Below are 12,856 nucleotides of genomic sequence, written 5' to 3'. Positions count from 1 at the left end.
GCTCTGGAAGGGAGTATATTACCAAGGTCACTGGAGGGAAACTGACCAGAACAGAGTTAGACTCACTTTTCCCTGCCCATGGTAAGACCTCACAAATCAATTACCACACTTGGTCCCTCTGAGGCTGGATATAATACTCAGCACAGCAAGCCACATGTTAGCCACAATGAAATCTGACATAAGGGGTTACACTATTATGCCAGCACAGGCCTAAAACTGTGCTACTCCCATTTCTGTTCCCTGTCTTTACTAAGTTTCTTCTAATGACTGACCTTGAACTTGCCATGAATGAGGACCTTGCTCAAGTTGCCGGAGATTCATATTGGAAACATGTTATCTCTTGGCTTAGCTAGGTATTTTGGTGCTAGGTCACATCCTGGAGGCCAAACTTCTCTCTCCTCAACTCTGATTTCCAGAACCAAAATATGTCTAGCTCCAGTTTCCATTCTACGTCAGTGTAGAAGGCCCTCTCTGGTGATAGCTTGTAAGGTGCTGAAGGATCCACACCAGGTAGTGTCAAGGACCCTGATGGCGGGAAAACTCCCCAAAGAGTGCCAACCCATCCTTCCTGGATTTGCCTACCTTTGTCATCTTTTGTTTCTCAAGCTATGCCCGGTGCCCAACCTAGTTACTTTGTCTACCCCAATAGTGATAATAAGTCATACAAGGTAGAAAATATGAATGGGAGAAGCATGGTGAGTGATAGACCTAATTTCAAGGTAGTGCTGAAACTAATTATTTTTAGTAACTTTCATGGATCTGACTTGTTCTCCAAACTTTTGCAATTTGTTTTCTAGACAACTAGGACTGGACCTGGTGCCTCGGAAGGAGTATGCAATGGTGGATCCCGAGGACATCAGCATTACTGAGCTCTACCGATTGGTAGGTACAGGAAACCTTGGCTCACAGCCTCACTGCTTATTTTATGGTTTCCATGGCAGTCTTCATACTTGCTTGATTTTGTAAGAACAAGATGTTCCAGGCTTAATTTGGAGCGAGTAAAGAGAATTGAGAGCTGAGGTGACCATGCCCCAAGTGCGGTACTGAGACACTAAGAATGATGTGTTGCTGTCCAGTGGGCCCTCCACTCCCAGGCATGAGGAAGCAAATGCAAAGATGTTTTCCATTCTTTTGCAGATCTTTGTACTTTGTACCTTGTCTGGTGAAGTGCTAACAGATTACACATACACAACAGATAAATATGTGCGACCTGTTAGCTCTTCTCCAGATAAGTACGTGTGACCTGTTGTGGCAGGTAACCATATCTAGTCAGTCACCAGTGTGTTAGCACTCCACCTGTCACCTTTACCACTATATACAATAACCATTGGAAGTGTCTCCTGGCCTTTAGCTGCTAGTCTTATACCTCCCTTCCCCCTAAGACCCCAGTCCACTCTAAAGTGCTGAATCCCACTAATAATCCTAAAATATTTGCTCATATTTATTGCCCATGATAGTATCACCTATGACTTGAGTTTTTTCTAGTTACATGGTAGGCTAAAGTCCAGTTTTTTGTTTGTTTGTTTTTGTCTTTTGCTTGGCATCCCCAAATCTCGTCAATCTGCCTTGTATTTAGCCTTGTATTCTCAAATACTTCTATGAAGAAGGTGGTTGGAGAGGGCTTTAAAGGCCATTACTCTAAATGTAATTTTACTTGATCTCATTACTGTAATTTTATTTGATTTCATTACTACCGCTTCTTACCATAATGTTCCTAGGAGGAGTGCCTATTGGAAATAGTAGGCCCATTTTTGGAAGGTCCTGCCTCTTCTGGGCCTACTGTAAACTTCTTTCCATGCTTATAGTATTTTTCTGAGAATACCAGGATATTCTTAACCTGAAGATTATTCATATCTGAAAAATGTGGAGGGAAATTTCAGTAAATCCATTGGGGCGTGTGTCTGATTTGAGAAGACAGTACTTAGTATCACTTTAAGATTTTTCCTTAATCATCAGATTATCTGCACTTCATTGTGTCCATTGGAATAAATTTTGTTTTTGTAGAGGATTTTTTTTTAAGTCAGATTTTCATTCTGTCACCTAGGCTGAAGTGCAGTGGCATGCTCAGGGCCACCACAGCTTTGAAGTGCTGGGTTCAGGTGATCCTTTCTCCTTAACCTTCCAAGTAGCTGGAACCACATCTGGCTATTTTTTTAAATTGATTTATTGTAAAGACGAGGTCTTGCTAAGTTGCCCAGGCTGGTCTCAAATCCCTGTACTCAGACAATCCTTTCACCTCTGCCTCTCAAAAGTTCTGGTATTACAGGAGTGAGACATCACACCCAACTGTAGAGGATTTCTTTTTCTGTCTGTGGAATTTCTTGTGAGTGATGTTGTGTGGTGCATGCTGTCGTGATACCTGTGCTAAGCAAAGGATCTAGCATGTAGCAAGAACACAGAAGTCAGTCAGAGGGAGGCAAGAAGGACCAAATAAGAGTATTCCAAGTGGAAGTCATCACTACTTCTTAGCTTAGTCAGTCACATCCTCTAATGTAATGTCTCTATTGTTCATTTATTTAACTCATTTAGCATCATTTTTTCTCTTATTTTAAAAAGAATCTCACACTCAACTTTAAGCTGCTTTAGAGTGTATACTGTATCTTCTGCTACCTATTCAATGTTTTTGAAGATTTTGAAAAGAACATGGAAGTTTGGCTCCAGGCAACTACATTTACAATCCATCTCTTCCTTTTACCACTCTGTGGTCTTGCTGCATGCTAGATCCTCAGTTTTTTTTTGTCTACTAGATGGGGAAATAATTTTTTCCATGTTTGTTATGATTAATTAAGAAATAAACATAAGATGCTTTTCCTTGACAGATAATATTAATAAAACATGTAAGTATTTAGTTGATTTTCATTCCTTTCTCATCTTTATTTTCAGCTGCATGAGAGAGGCAACATAGAAGAAAATAATTGATACTCCATATGCCAGAATTAGATTTGGCTGCATCATGAAATAAATAAACAATAGAAGCTTAGACATGATAAAAATTTATTTCTTAAAGTATGAAAGTTTAGAAGCCAGGATTTCTGGGTTTGTGGCTTTGTGGTGTAAAAAGGGATACAGACCTTTATCTTTTTGGTATACAGTAGCACCACCATCAAGAACACCTCAATGTGCAATATAACTGCAAGAGTTCTAGCCATCACACATGCACTCCAGGCAGTGGGAAGGATATAGACTCTTCTCCATTGATTTAACTACTTTAATGAGCCTTCCTGGAAGTTCCATAGTCATACCCCCATATTAAGCTGGGAATGTCAAATATTGGATAAAACTAATGCCTAACACAAATATATTTGATTTACTCTCATTCAATTTCTGTGTGTATGCAATATTGTTCCCATTCTTTTCAGTTAACATTACATGTGGGGTGGCAAATTGATTTTTACCTCTTTCAACATTCTAGTTTATTGGTGGTGGCTTCCTGGAGTAGTGTAGATAAGATACTGGGGTCTCATCTAGGCTCTGATTGATTAACAATGTCTGCCATTGGTAGGAAAGACATCAGGGGGTATTTTAGTATTTTACAACCTAGATCCTAGTCCAAAGTCTTCATTTTACAGATGCGGAAAATAATGCATTATAATTTTACATGAAAACTTAATTTCCTCAGGGGTGGTTGCATATTACTGTTTTAAAGCAAAGACAGGAGCCCAAGAAAAACTCAAATAATTATAAGCTTCAGAAGAACATGTTTTCTTTTCTTCTCTTTTCATTTCTTTTCTTTCTTTCCTTTTTTTAAAGCAGGATTTATTGAGAGGACAGAAAAGCTCCCACAGTGGGAGGGAACCCTAAGGGTTTTCTTGGGCAGCTTCTTTTTCAAGTTCTTGTTTGTACCCTGGCCTAATGATATTCAGATTCCCTGTAGCCCTGGTCTTTTACTCTGTGTACCATAAAAGTGACTGATCACATTGAATTCACCAGGGGGAGTTGGGAGGCACCATCACCAGTCCCTTGTTGTTGTTGTTCTTTGGCGATTTATTGTCCCATATGGATCAAAGACCATGGCATGGAAGTAAAATGCCCTGACAGAGAGGATGTTTAATTGTTGCTGCTTCTCTTATCTTCTTTCCTGCCAGTGTCATGTTTGATATACAAATGTTTGCATCTTACTAAATTTATATTAAATCATTAGATAAAAAGTCTTACTCTAGGTGTTTCGAGAGCCCTGTTAGCAGATCTTCCTCACCTAATTATGTTCGTCTAAGCAGTAAAAGTGCTAAATCTCATAGTGTTAACATATGTCCACTTAGAAATTTTGGTTTAGTGCCAAAGGCAAGATTTCAGTCCTTTTATACATAAAAAGAACCTCATTAGCTGGATTATCTGGTTATGTGTGCTTGCGGAGTATCTTGTTAGGAACCTTCTGTGGTTTTATAAATCATGTTGTCTGCTTGCTTTGCAATCCTTAGTGTGTTAGACCAGTGGTTCTTCAATGGAAAACAGTGGTTCTCAGAGGCAGTTTTACCTTCCACGGGACAGTTGGCATTGTAAAGACATTTTTGGTTTTCATAACAGAAGGTGAGAGGAAGAGGTGCTACTGGCATCTACTGGATAAAAGCCAGTAAAAGCTGCTCAGCATTTTGCAAATGCTTACAACAAAGGACATATTCAGCCTTATTGTCAATAGCACTGAGGTCGAAAAACCCTAGTGTAGACAATTCATCCAAAATAATTAATACATTATCTGAGGATTAACATTTGAGTCAATTAAATAAATCTTTGGGATGAATCTGTGTCTTCTCCTAACCAAAGATCTCGTTCAACTGTAAGCACATTTAGAGTAACTGGCCGATTCCCTTGTAACCATAAATTATGTCCAGATGGATTTTTGCTTTTGTCTTAGAACAACAAAACTATAGTTCTTGAAGTGTAAATGGGCCTTTAAAAATTTTTGTTATTGCAATCGTATTTTCACAGAGATATTTTTAGTAGTTCCCCAAAGTAGTGAATTATCAAGAGATTAGCAAGTGATAATTAACCTGCTTTAGTCCAAATCCATCCTAGACCAGGAAGAATGGTGGGGGGGGGGGGGGTGGAGCATTCAATGCCAGAGTGCTCCAGATGTGAGGGCCCATGCCACATGTGGGAAGGGTAGAATCAGGCAGGCTTGTTAGTAGGATGCATGCAAAGACCCAAGGTTCCAAAGGATACTTACTCAGAGATGGCAACAATACATGTTTCAGTTTGCTGTGATTTACATGTCTCTGCACATCATCCCCATCAGTGATTCTCAGCCTTCATTGCCCATTATAACCACCTGGGGAGCTTTTAAAACTACCAGTCTCTGGGCCCCCATCCCCTAGAAATTCTAATTTAATTGTTCTGGGATAAGAACTGGGCATAAGTATTTTTTTAAAAAGCTCTCCTGAGGACTCTAAAGTGCAGCCAGGGTTGAGAGCCACTGATCTAGATTTATTGGATTCTTTGCATGAATAAGGGAGCTGAGGTTTTCCCTCAGTTTTTTGTGAATGTCATGACTGATGCCAGGAACTTTGCACAATTTTAGGTCAAGAGCAGATACCTCTTTAAGGTCCATTCTTTTCATGAGGTTTTTATGTCTATTTTTGCAACTCTTGCCATTAGGTGTCATTCATTTCTTCATAGTAGCCTGTGCTGTGTTACTCTTTTGAGTAAATCAATAAACATCTTAGCAATACAGGGGGGAGTCTCCTTTGTTAGTTAGAGATATAGTTTTCTAAAGTATGCTACTGATTTTTCCATGGTAAAAATAATTTTAAGTGCATAAAATAGAGCAAGCTTCATTTTTTAAAAAAGGCAAAATTACTCTTTTTTTCCTCTGTCTACAGACTCTTTTACTCCAGGCACTTTTTCCATTCCTTTTTCTTTTTTTTTTTCTTTTTGAGTCAGAGTCTCACTCTGTCACCCAGGCTGGAGTGCAGTGGCACACTGCTCACAGCCATTGCAGTCTTGACCTGCAGGACTCAGGGGATCCTTCCACCTCAGCCTTCCAGGTAGCTGGAACCAGAGGTATGCACCACCACACCTGGCTAATTTTTTTATTTATTGTGATGACAAGGTCTTGCTATGTTGCTCAGACTGGTCTCGAACCCCTGAACTCAGACAGTCCTCTCACCTCCACTTCCCAAAGTGCTGGGATTACAGGCTTGAGCCACCATGCCCAGCCCAGGCACTTTTTTCTAGTAATTATGGCCAACACATACCACAATGCTGAGGTCTACTTTTAAAAACAATGTACTTAACTCTCCACTTTTACAGAGAAGTACCCAGTGTACCTGTTTAGTATACAGTGATTACAAATTTAGTTAATTGCAGCTTTTTTTGCCTTTTACTTTTCAAGTTGTTCAAAGTAAAAGTTAAAAGCATGAAAAAAACTCTGGTAATTTCATACTGTTTTGTTTACAACCGTAAATTTGGGTGGCATTTTGGCTTGGAAAGTTGGTCAGTAATTCAGTCGTTATTGAACTTTAATTGGAGGCTCTAAAAGATGGCTAAGTCGAAATGGCTATGAACCTTAACCCTCAACAAAGGCTATGGCTTCATCATGGAGTTAAAATCCCTGAATAGCCGGGCTCGGTGGCTCAGCCTGTAATCCTGCGCCTTTGGGAGGCTGAGGTGAGTGGACTGCCTGAACCCGTGAGTTTGAGACCCACCTGGGCAACTTGGTGAGACCTCCTCTCTACAATAAATTAAAAAACTAGCCGGGCATGGTAGCGCGCGCCTATAGTTCAGCTACTCGGAAGGCTGAGGTGGAAGGATCGCTGGAGCCCAGCAGGTCGAGGCTGTGGTGGCCGGGAGCGGCCACTGCACTCCAGTCTGGGTGACAGAGTGAGACTCCAACTCAAAAAAAAAAAAAATGCCTGAATAATTTTTTTTAATTGTCAAGTGATCCAGAAGAGTTGGCTTCCTTAGTCATCTGTGTTAGGAAAGTGATAGTCTTCCACATTCTTAGCGCCTGTTCTGTTACTACACAGGCCTTTCCATGTGTTTTTTCCTGTGTTCTTATTCTGATTCGGTGCTACTGAAAGTACAGTCCAAGAACTGACTGGATCATGAACAACTGGTAGCTGGTCCAAGTATAACAATGGCTAGTAGATGAATAGAAATCTTTATAACATTTTGATATTGCTGTGACATTTTTATTGTATTTTATGACAGAATCAGTCTGCCCCCCTCCCCTCCCTTGGGGAGGTGAATCTTCTCTCTCTCTCTCATTTGCTCTTTAAATAAACTATCTTTTTCAGTCAAAAGAAAAAGAAAGAGAGAAAGAAAGAAAGAAAGAAAGAAAGAAAGAAAGAAAGAAAGAAAGAAAGAAAGAAAGAAAGAAAGAAAGAAAAGAAAGAATCAGTCTCCAGTGGATTAGGGAGGGAAACAACCTGCTCTCTCACTGCAAGCTGTTGGAGGAACCCTGTCCTACATAGAGAATCCCTACAGCTCTCAGCTAACTTGTCACTTTCCCAGGAGGTCTTCCTTGACTGCCCAGACTCAAGTCAAATCTCCTTTCTCTTTTTTATCTTTTTTCTTTTTTAATTTTATAGTTGTAAGGTACAAGTGAGGATTTACTACATAAGTAAGTTGCATGCAGGTGATTTTGGGGCTTCAAGTGGCCCTCTTCCCCTGATAGTGGACCAGGTACCCTGTATGTTGCCACATGCTTCCCCCCCACCACAGCAGTGTCCAGGATCTGCCAATCCTCCCTTTGTGCTTGTGTGACCTGTGATCAGGGCCTATTGATTAGTGAGAACATGAGATACTCAGTTCTTTGTTTATCCAAGTGATTGTTCACTTGGTATGATGGCCTCCAGCTGCATCCATTTTGCTGTGAAGGCCATGATTTTGTTCTTCTTTATGACTGCATAATATTCCATCATGTATGTGTATCACATTTTCTTTATCCAGTCTTTGTTCGATGGGCATCTGGGTTGGTTCCATGTTTTTGATATTGTGAAAAGTGCTGGAATAAATATGTGTATGCAGGTTCCTTTTCTGTAGAGTGATTTATGTTCCTCTGGGTATATTCCCAGAAGAGAAATTCCCCCCTTCTCTACTCTCATCATAATCTGGATCCTTGCTTCCATTCATAACAATGACAGTTTTATGTGCATGACAGTTCTGTGCATGTCTGCTCTTCCTAGTAGAAATTAGCTCCATGGAGACATGAACTATTTCTGTTTTTACTCTTCATTGCATTTCCAGTGCTTGGCACATAGTAGTTACTTAATAAACACATGCTGAGTGAATGATCATTACCATGTTTTCCTCCCCACTGGATTCATGAATGATTTTTTTTCTCCCTCAACCCATGGGAACTCTCACTTCTGGTCTTGCCACTCAAGTGGAGCCTCAACTGGTTGTACTGAGGACAGGAGGAGAAGCGGACATAGATTCTATTCCTGCCTTTAGAACCTTGCTGACTTTTCGAAGTCCATCTCCTTGTAGCTCCACAAGTTGGAAACACTTTCTGGCTTCAGTGGTAGAATATTATTTGCTACAGCTTGTCTCAGACAACTGACACAGTTTTACAATTTAATATAATCTAAAATAACTTTTAATTATGAGAACTGAGAAGTTATAACTTAGATATAGTTCAGTCTGTTTTTTTAAAGTTGTCTGTACATTTTTTTTAAAGATGACTAATAATTTGTTCTCATCTTGGGAGTTGATAAAGGAACAACAGAATCCTTTGAACGTCCTGCTTCTATTCAGTGACTTGTTTTAACATTAATGATTTTAAATTCTTAAAGCAAGATTCTGTGATGATCTCTAAACTTCATAGTTTCTTATTTTAGAAGTAGGAAGAAAATTTGGAATTTAACATCCAATTAGATACTGAATTCACAGTGAAAAAAATCATAATAGGACATCATAGTTAAACCGTAGCTAACAAGTTGTTGGGTCCCCTTATTTTCTTCAGCCCTGCTGATCATGTTCTTGTTGGGGGGGTGTGTCATTCAGATGGAACATAGACATCGGAAGAAAGACACCCCTGTGCAAGCCAGCAGTCACCACCTCTTTGTCCAGATGAAGAGCCTCATGTGTTCCAACCTGGGAGAGGAGCTGGAGGTCATCTTCTCACTCTTTGACAGTAAAGAAAACCGACCAATCAGGTAACCACATGTAGAAATGGAATTTGAACCTCTTAATGTTAGAGTGGAGGCTATTCGTGATGAGCAACCTGTAAGCTATATGATCTTGTATACTTTTGACTTTGACACGTTAACTTTCTCACCTGTAGAACTCTGTAGGTTTCTAAGCTGCCTGTCCTCTGAATGTTTCTGTGAGGGATAGATGGGATGATGCTTGCAGAGTTATTTGAAAAATTCAAAAGGGCCATAAAGTCAGGATAATTGATATTAAATGGAATTGTGGCAATGATGGCAAGTCTGTTATTTGTTTCAGCTATTTTGTCTTGATAATGACAGGAAGATGTAGTTTCTCTGGAGTCTGAAGTTTATTTGCTTGTCAAGGTCAACACATTGTGTCTTTCAAAATTTCACTTAACAGTTATGTTATTCTTTTCCTATCTGAATAAAATAATATTAAGAGTCAGGTAAATACTTAAAAACTTTCCCATTAAAGTTTCAGAGCGGTGAAATGATAAACAGTTTTCACATATTATTTTTTCTTTCATAGTTCTCTAAATCTTACCTGTTGCTGTTCTCTGAAGGCAAGCTTTCAGTATTTAGGAAAAGACTTTTAGTGGATGCTTTTGGTTATTATCCAAAAATCTCAACTCTTGTTGAGACTTTTTTTAAGTTTTGAAGTGTTTTATATTTGTTTTCAAGTTAAGCACAAGGCATACCATCCTTCAAATAAAAACTTTTATAGTTAAATTAAGAATTTAACATTGAATAGTACACATTATACAACTGCACCATGTTTTAAAACAAAGTGGCTTATTAAGCTATGCTGACAATTTTAAGCAATATTTAATCACATATGTTGTTTTATAAACACAACATAATCTTGGAGTATTTCTTTTCTGGTAAAATAGATTTAGTTTTCTAGGGAATATAGGTGAAGTTTATTTTTAATGCAATTACTGTCATAAAATCTTTGGTGAATTAATGTGTATGTTAGTCATTTTCTGCTGGAGAGTGTACTTTTTAGTTCTTGAAGTAGACTGTGTCCATAGAATTTAAATTGAAGGTGATGTCTTTCTACAGTAGGGACTGAATTTATGAGGTGTGGAAATAACAGTGTAATACAATTTCAAAATCTACTTTCTACACTGTGGGAGGAAATGAATCAGTGTGGTAGAGGACCTTCCCCCCTTCCCAAATCAGCACCACTAAAAAGAGAAGTGAAAAGCATAAGAAACTGATCCAAGGCACAGCTTGGCACTTATTTTAGCATGTGAAAGATTACTTAGAGATAATACCTGCTTATATAGTGAAGTGTGTCTGGTTTATGAGTAGTTTAGTTTAGTTTAATAAAATCTTTATAACATTGTATAATATATGAACTCTTTAATATATTTTACAAACTATATGGAATAGAAAAAGGAAAAATGAAGTCATTCTTTTGATCATTTCTATTAAGCTAAAGTTTTAATAGAAAATTTGAGGAATACAGATTTCCCTTTGCCAAAAATGCTCAAATTGCCATTAATATAGGATTGTATTAATTTAGAATTAATATTAACTTGTCTCTTAGTGCCTTTTTTTTTTTTTTTTTTTGAGTCGGGGTCTCATTCTATTGTCCAGGCTGGAGTGCAGTGGCATGATTATAGCTCACCACAGTCTTGACCTCATGGGCTCAGGTGATCCTTTTGCCTCAGCCTCCTAAGTAGCTGGGACTACCAGCATGCATCACCACAACCAGCTATTTTATTTTATTTTATTTTATTTTAGTAGCGATGAGATCTTGCTATGTTGCCCAGGCTGGTCTCAAATGCCTGGGCTCAAGCATTCCTCCTGCCTTGACCTCTCATAAAGTGCTGGTATTACAGGCATGAGCCAATGTACTAGGCCTCTGAGTATCATTTTGCTATAAACATTTTCAAATTTTTTAAAACATTCTATTTAGGTCTGTATTCCAGAGTTCCCCTTATTTTATTCCTATTTATGTGGCAAAAGTAGAAAAATAACCTGCATGTAGAATCCCCCAAAACATAGTATTTGTGGTCCCCAAGTTCAGGCCAGGAGCTGGACCATTTTCCTGGTCTGTAATGTGATGAGGCTACCATGCCTGCCTGCTTCCTTCTGGTCTCTCCCTTCCCCATTTTTCCTGTTCTCCTCCTTAGCCCCCTTTCCCCCACATACAATATCCCATCTGATTTGTAATGACCCTAGGAGAAGTCAAGTTCAAATCCCTCCCCCTGCTTCAGCTCACTATTTGGCCATCTGTGACTCTTACCCCTCAAACTCATGATCACCACAAAGGTGATTGGCAGAAGAATGAATTGTAAGTACAATATATGATTACTAGATGTTTCAAACAATCTCAGATTTATTTTCTTGCCGTTTCTCAGGCCTCAGGCAACACAATGAGGTTTTTTTGGGGGGGGGTAGTGTGTTCAAAACCTTATAATGAGTAGGTTTGGTTCAAACTGTCAGTAACACAGGGCAGTTCATCGTCCCTGTGTGAAGAAACCGTAGGATACACAGATCTGAAGACCGGGCTTCACTCTTTTCTCTGCAGTTGATGGTGACACTGCAGCCCTGACCCTTTTCATTCTGTTTCTTCATCTTAGAACTAGTGACAATTCTTGCTTCCTTCTTCAGTTCGATGGGTGTTTGCATCTTCTCAGAAAAAAAGTATTGTAAATGTAAGATATGCTTTTTTTTTAGACATTGTTATGTTTCTTCTTATCTGTGGGTGTTTTAAAATCATGATGTATTCCTTTTTTCAACTTTTATTTTAGAAAATTTTGGACATATGGCTTGGCACGGTGGTTCACGCCAGTAATCCCAGTATTTTGGGAGGCCAAGGCGAGAGAATTGCCTGAACCCAGGAGTTCAAGACCAGCCTGGGCAACATGGCGAGACTACATAAATAAATAAATAAATAAAACCCAGGAGTTCAGGACCAGCCTGGGTAACATAGCGAGACCCCCATCTCAATAAACAAATAAATAAGCAAGCAAGCAAGCCAGGCGTGGTAGCTGAAGCAGAAGGACTGCCAGCCTGGGCAAAAGAGTGACTCTTACTCCAAGAAAAAAAAGAAAAAGAAAATTTTAAACATATAAAAAAAGTACAATCTTATAAGGAACGCTCGTGTAATCACCACCAGCTTCAATAACTTCCAACTAAGGACTGATCTTGTTTTAACCACATCCCTTTCCAGTCTTAGTCTTTGAACCCAGATTATCTTTGAGGCAAATTTCTGACCTTGTATCATTTTCAAACATAAAAATAGTCTCAAATTTAAATTATCATCTAAAAAAATGAATATTCCTTTTGCATCTTCAAATATCCATTTCCCATATTATTCATAGTCCCCCTATTGACTCATAAACATTGTTTTTCAAATTGTTCCAATCAAGATCCAAATAAGGTTTATATGTTGCAGCTGGTTGATAACTCTTGTAAGAAGCATTTCAATTTTAGCTTCCCTCTCCCTCTTAAATTCCTTGTAGTTTATTTGTCATTCAATATATTTCTTTTTGAGAATTCAAAGTCTAATGGCAAACAATGAAAATCAGTGGACAAAAGATGGCATAGTGAAGTGAATGCTTCTGTTGTTAAATAGGATCATTAGTGCTGTAATTTACAAAAGATAAAATACAATCTAAGTATGCTTCTTAGGGCATTACTCTGACCATTGATCACAGGCTATTACCCCGTCCAGCCAGGGGCCAGCATGTGCAAAATCTATAGAGGAATGGTTACGAAAGGAGATGTTTGTTTCTTTCACAACACAGACA

At 38.8% G+C, this 12,856-nt stretch overlaps 1 protein-coding gene across 1 annotated transcript in view; it reads left to right on the top strand.

The window, feature by feature from the left end:
- Window positions 1-12,856, top strand: part of DOCK4 (dedicator of cytokinesis 4) — a 534,984-nt gene that overhangs the window by 281,753 nt on the left and 240,375 nt on the right. Inside the window, exons 7-8 of the mRNA XM_021715022.1 lie at window positions 798-882; window positions 8,944-9,095. Of these exons, the coding sequence (XP_021570697.1) occupies window positions 798-882; window positions 8,944-9,095 (237 nt within the window). The remainder of the gene's footprint in view (window positions 1-797; window positions 883-8,943; window positions 9,096-12,856) is intronic.

The sequence above is a fragment of the Carlito syrichta genome, unplaced genomic scaffold (assembly GCF_000164805.1).
Source record: "Carlito syrichta isolate Samal-C Ts95f unplaced genomic scaffold, Tarsius_syrichta-2.0.1 Scaffold306577, whole genome shotgun sequence".
Classification (NCBI taxonomy): Eukaryota; Metazoa; Chordata; class Mammalia; order Primates; family Tarsiidae; genus Carlito; species Carlito syrichta.
This window is presented reverse-complemented; position numbering and strand designations above follow the sequence as displayed.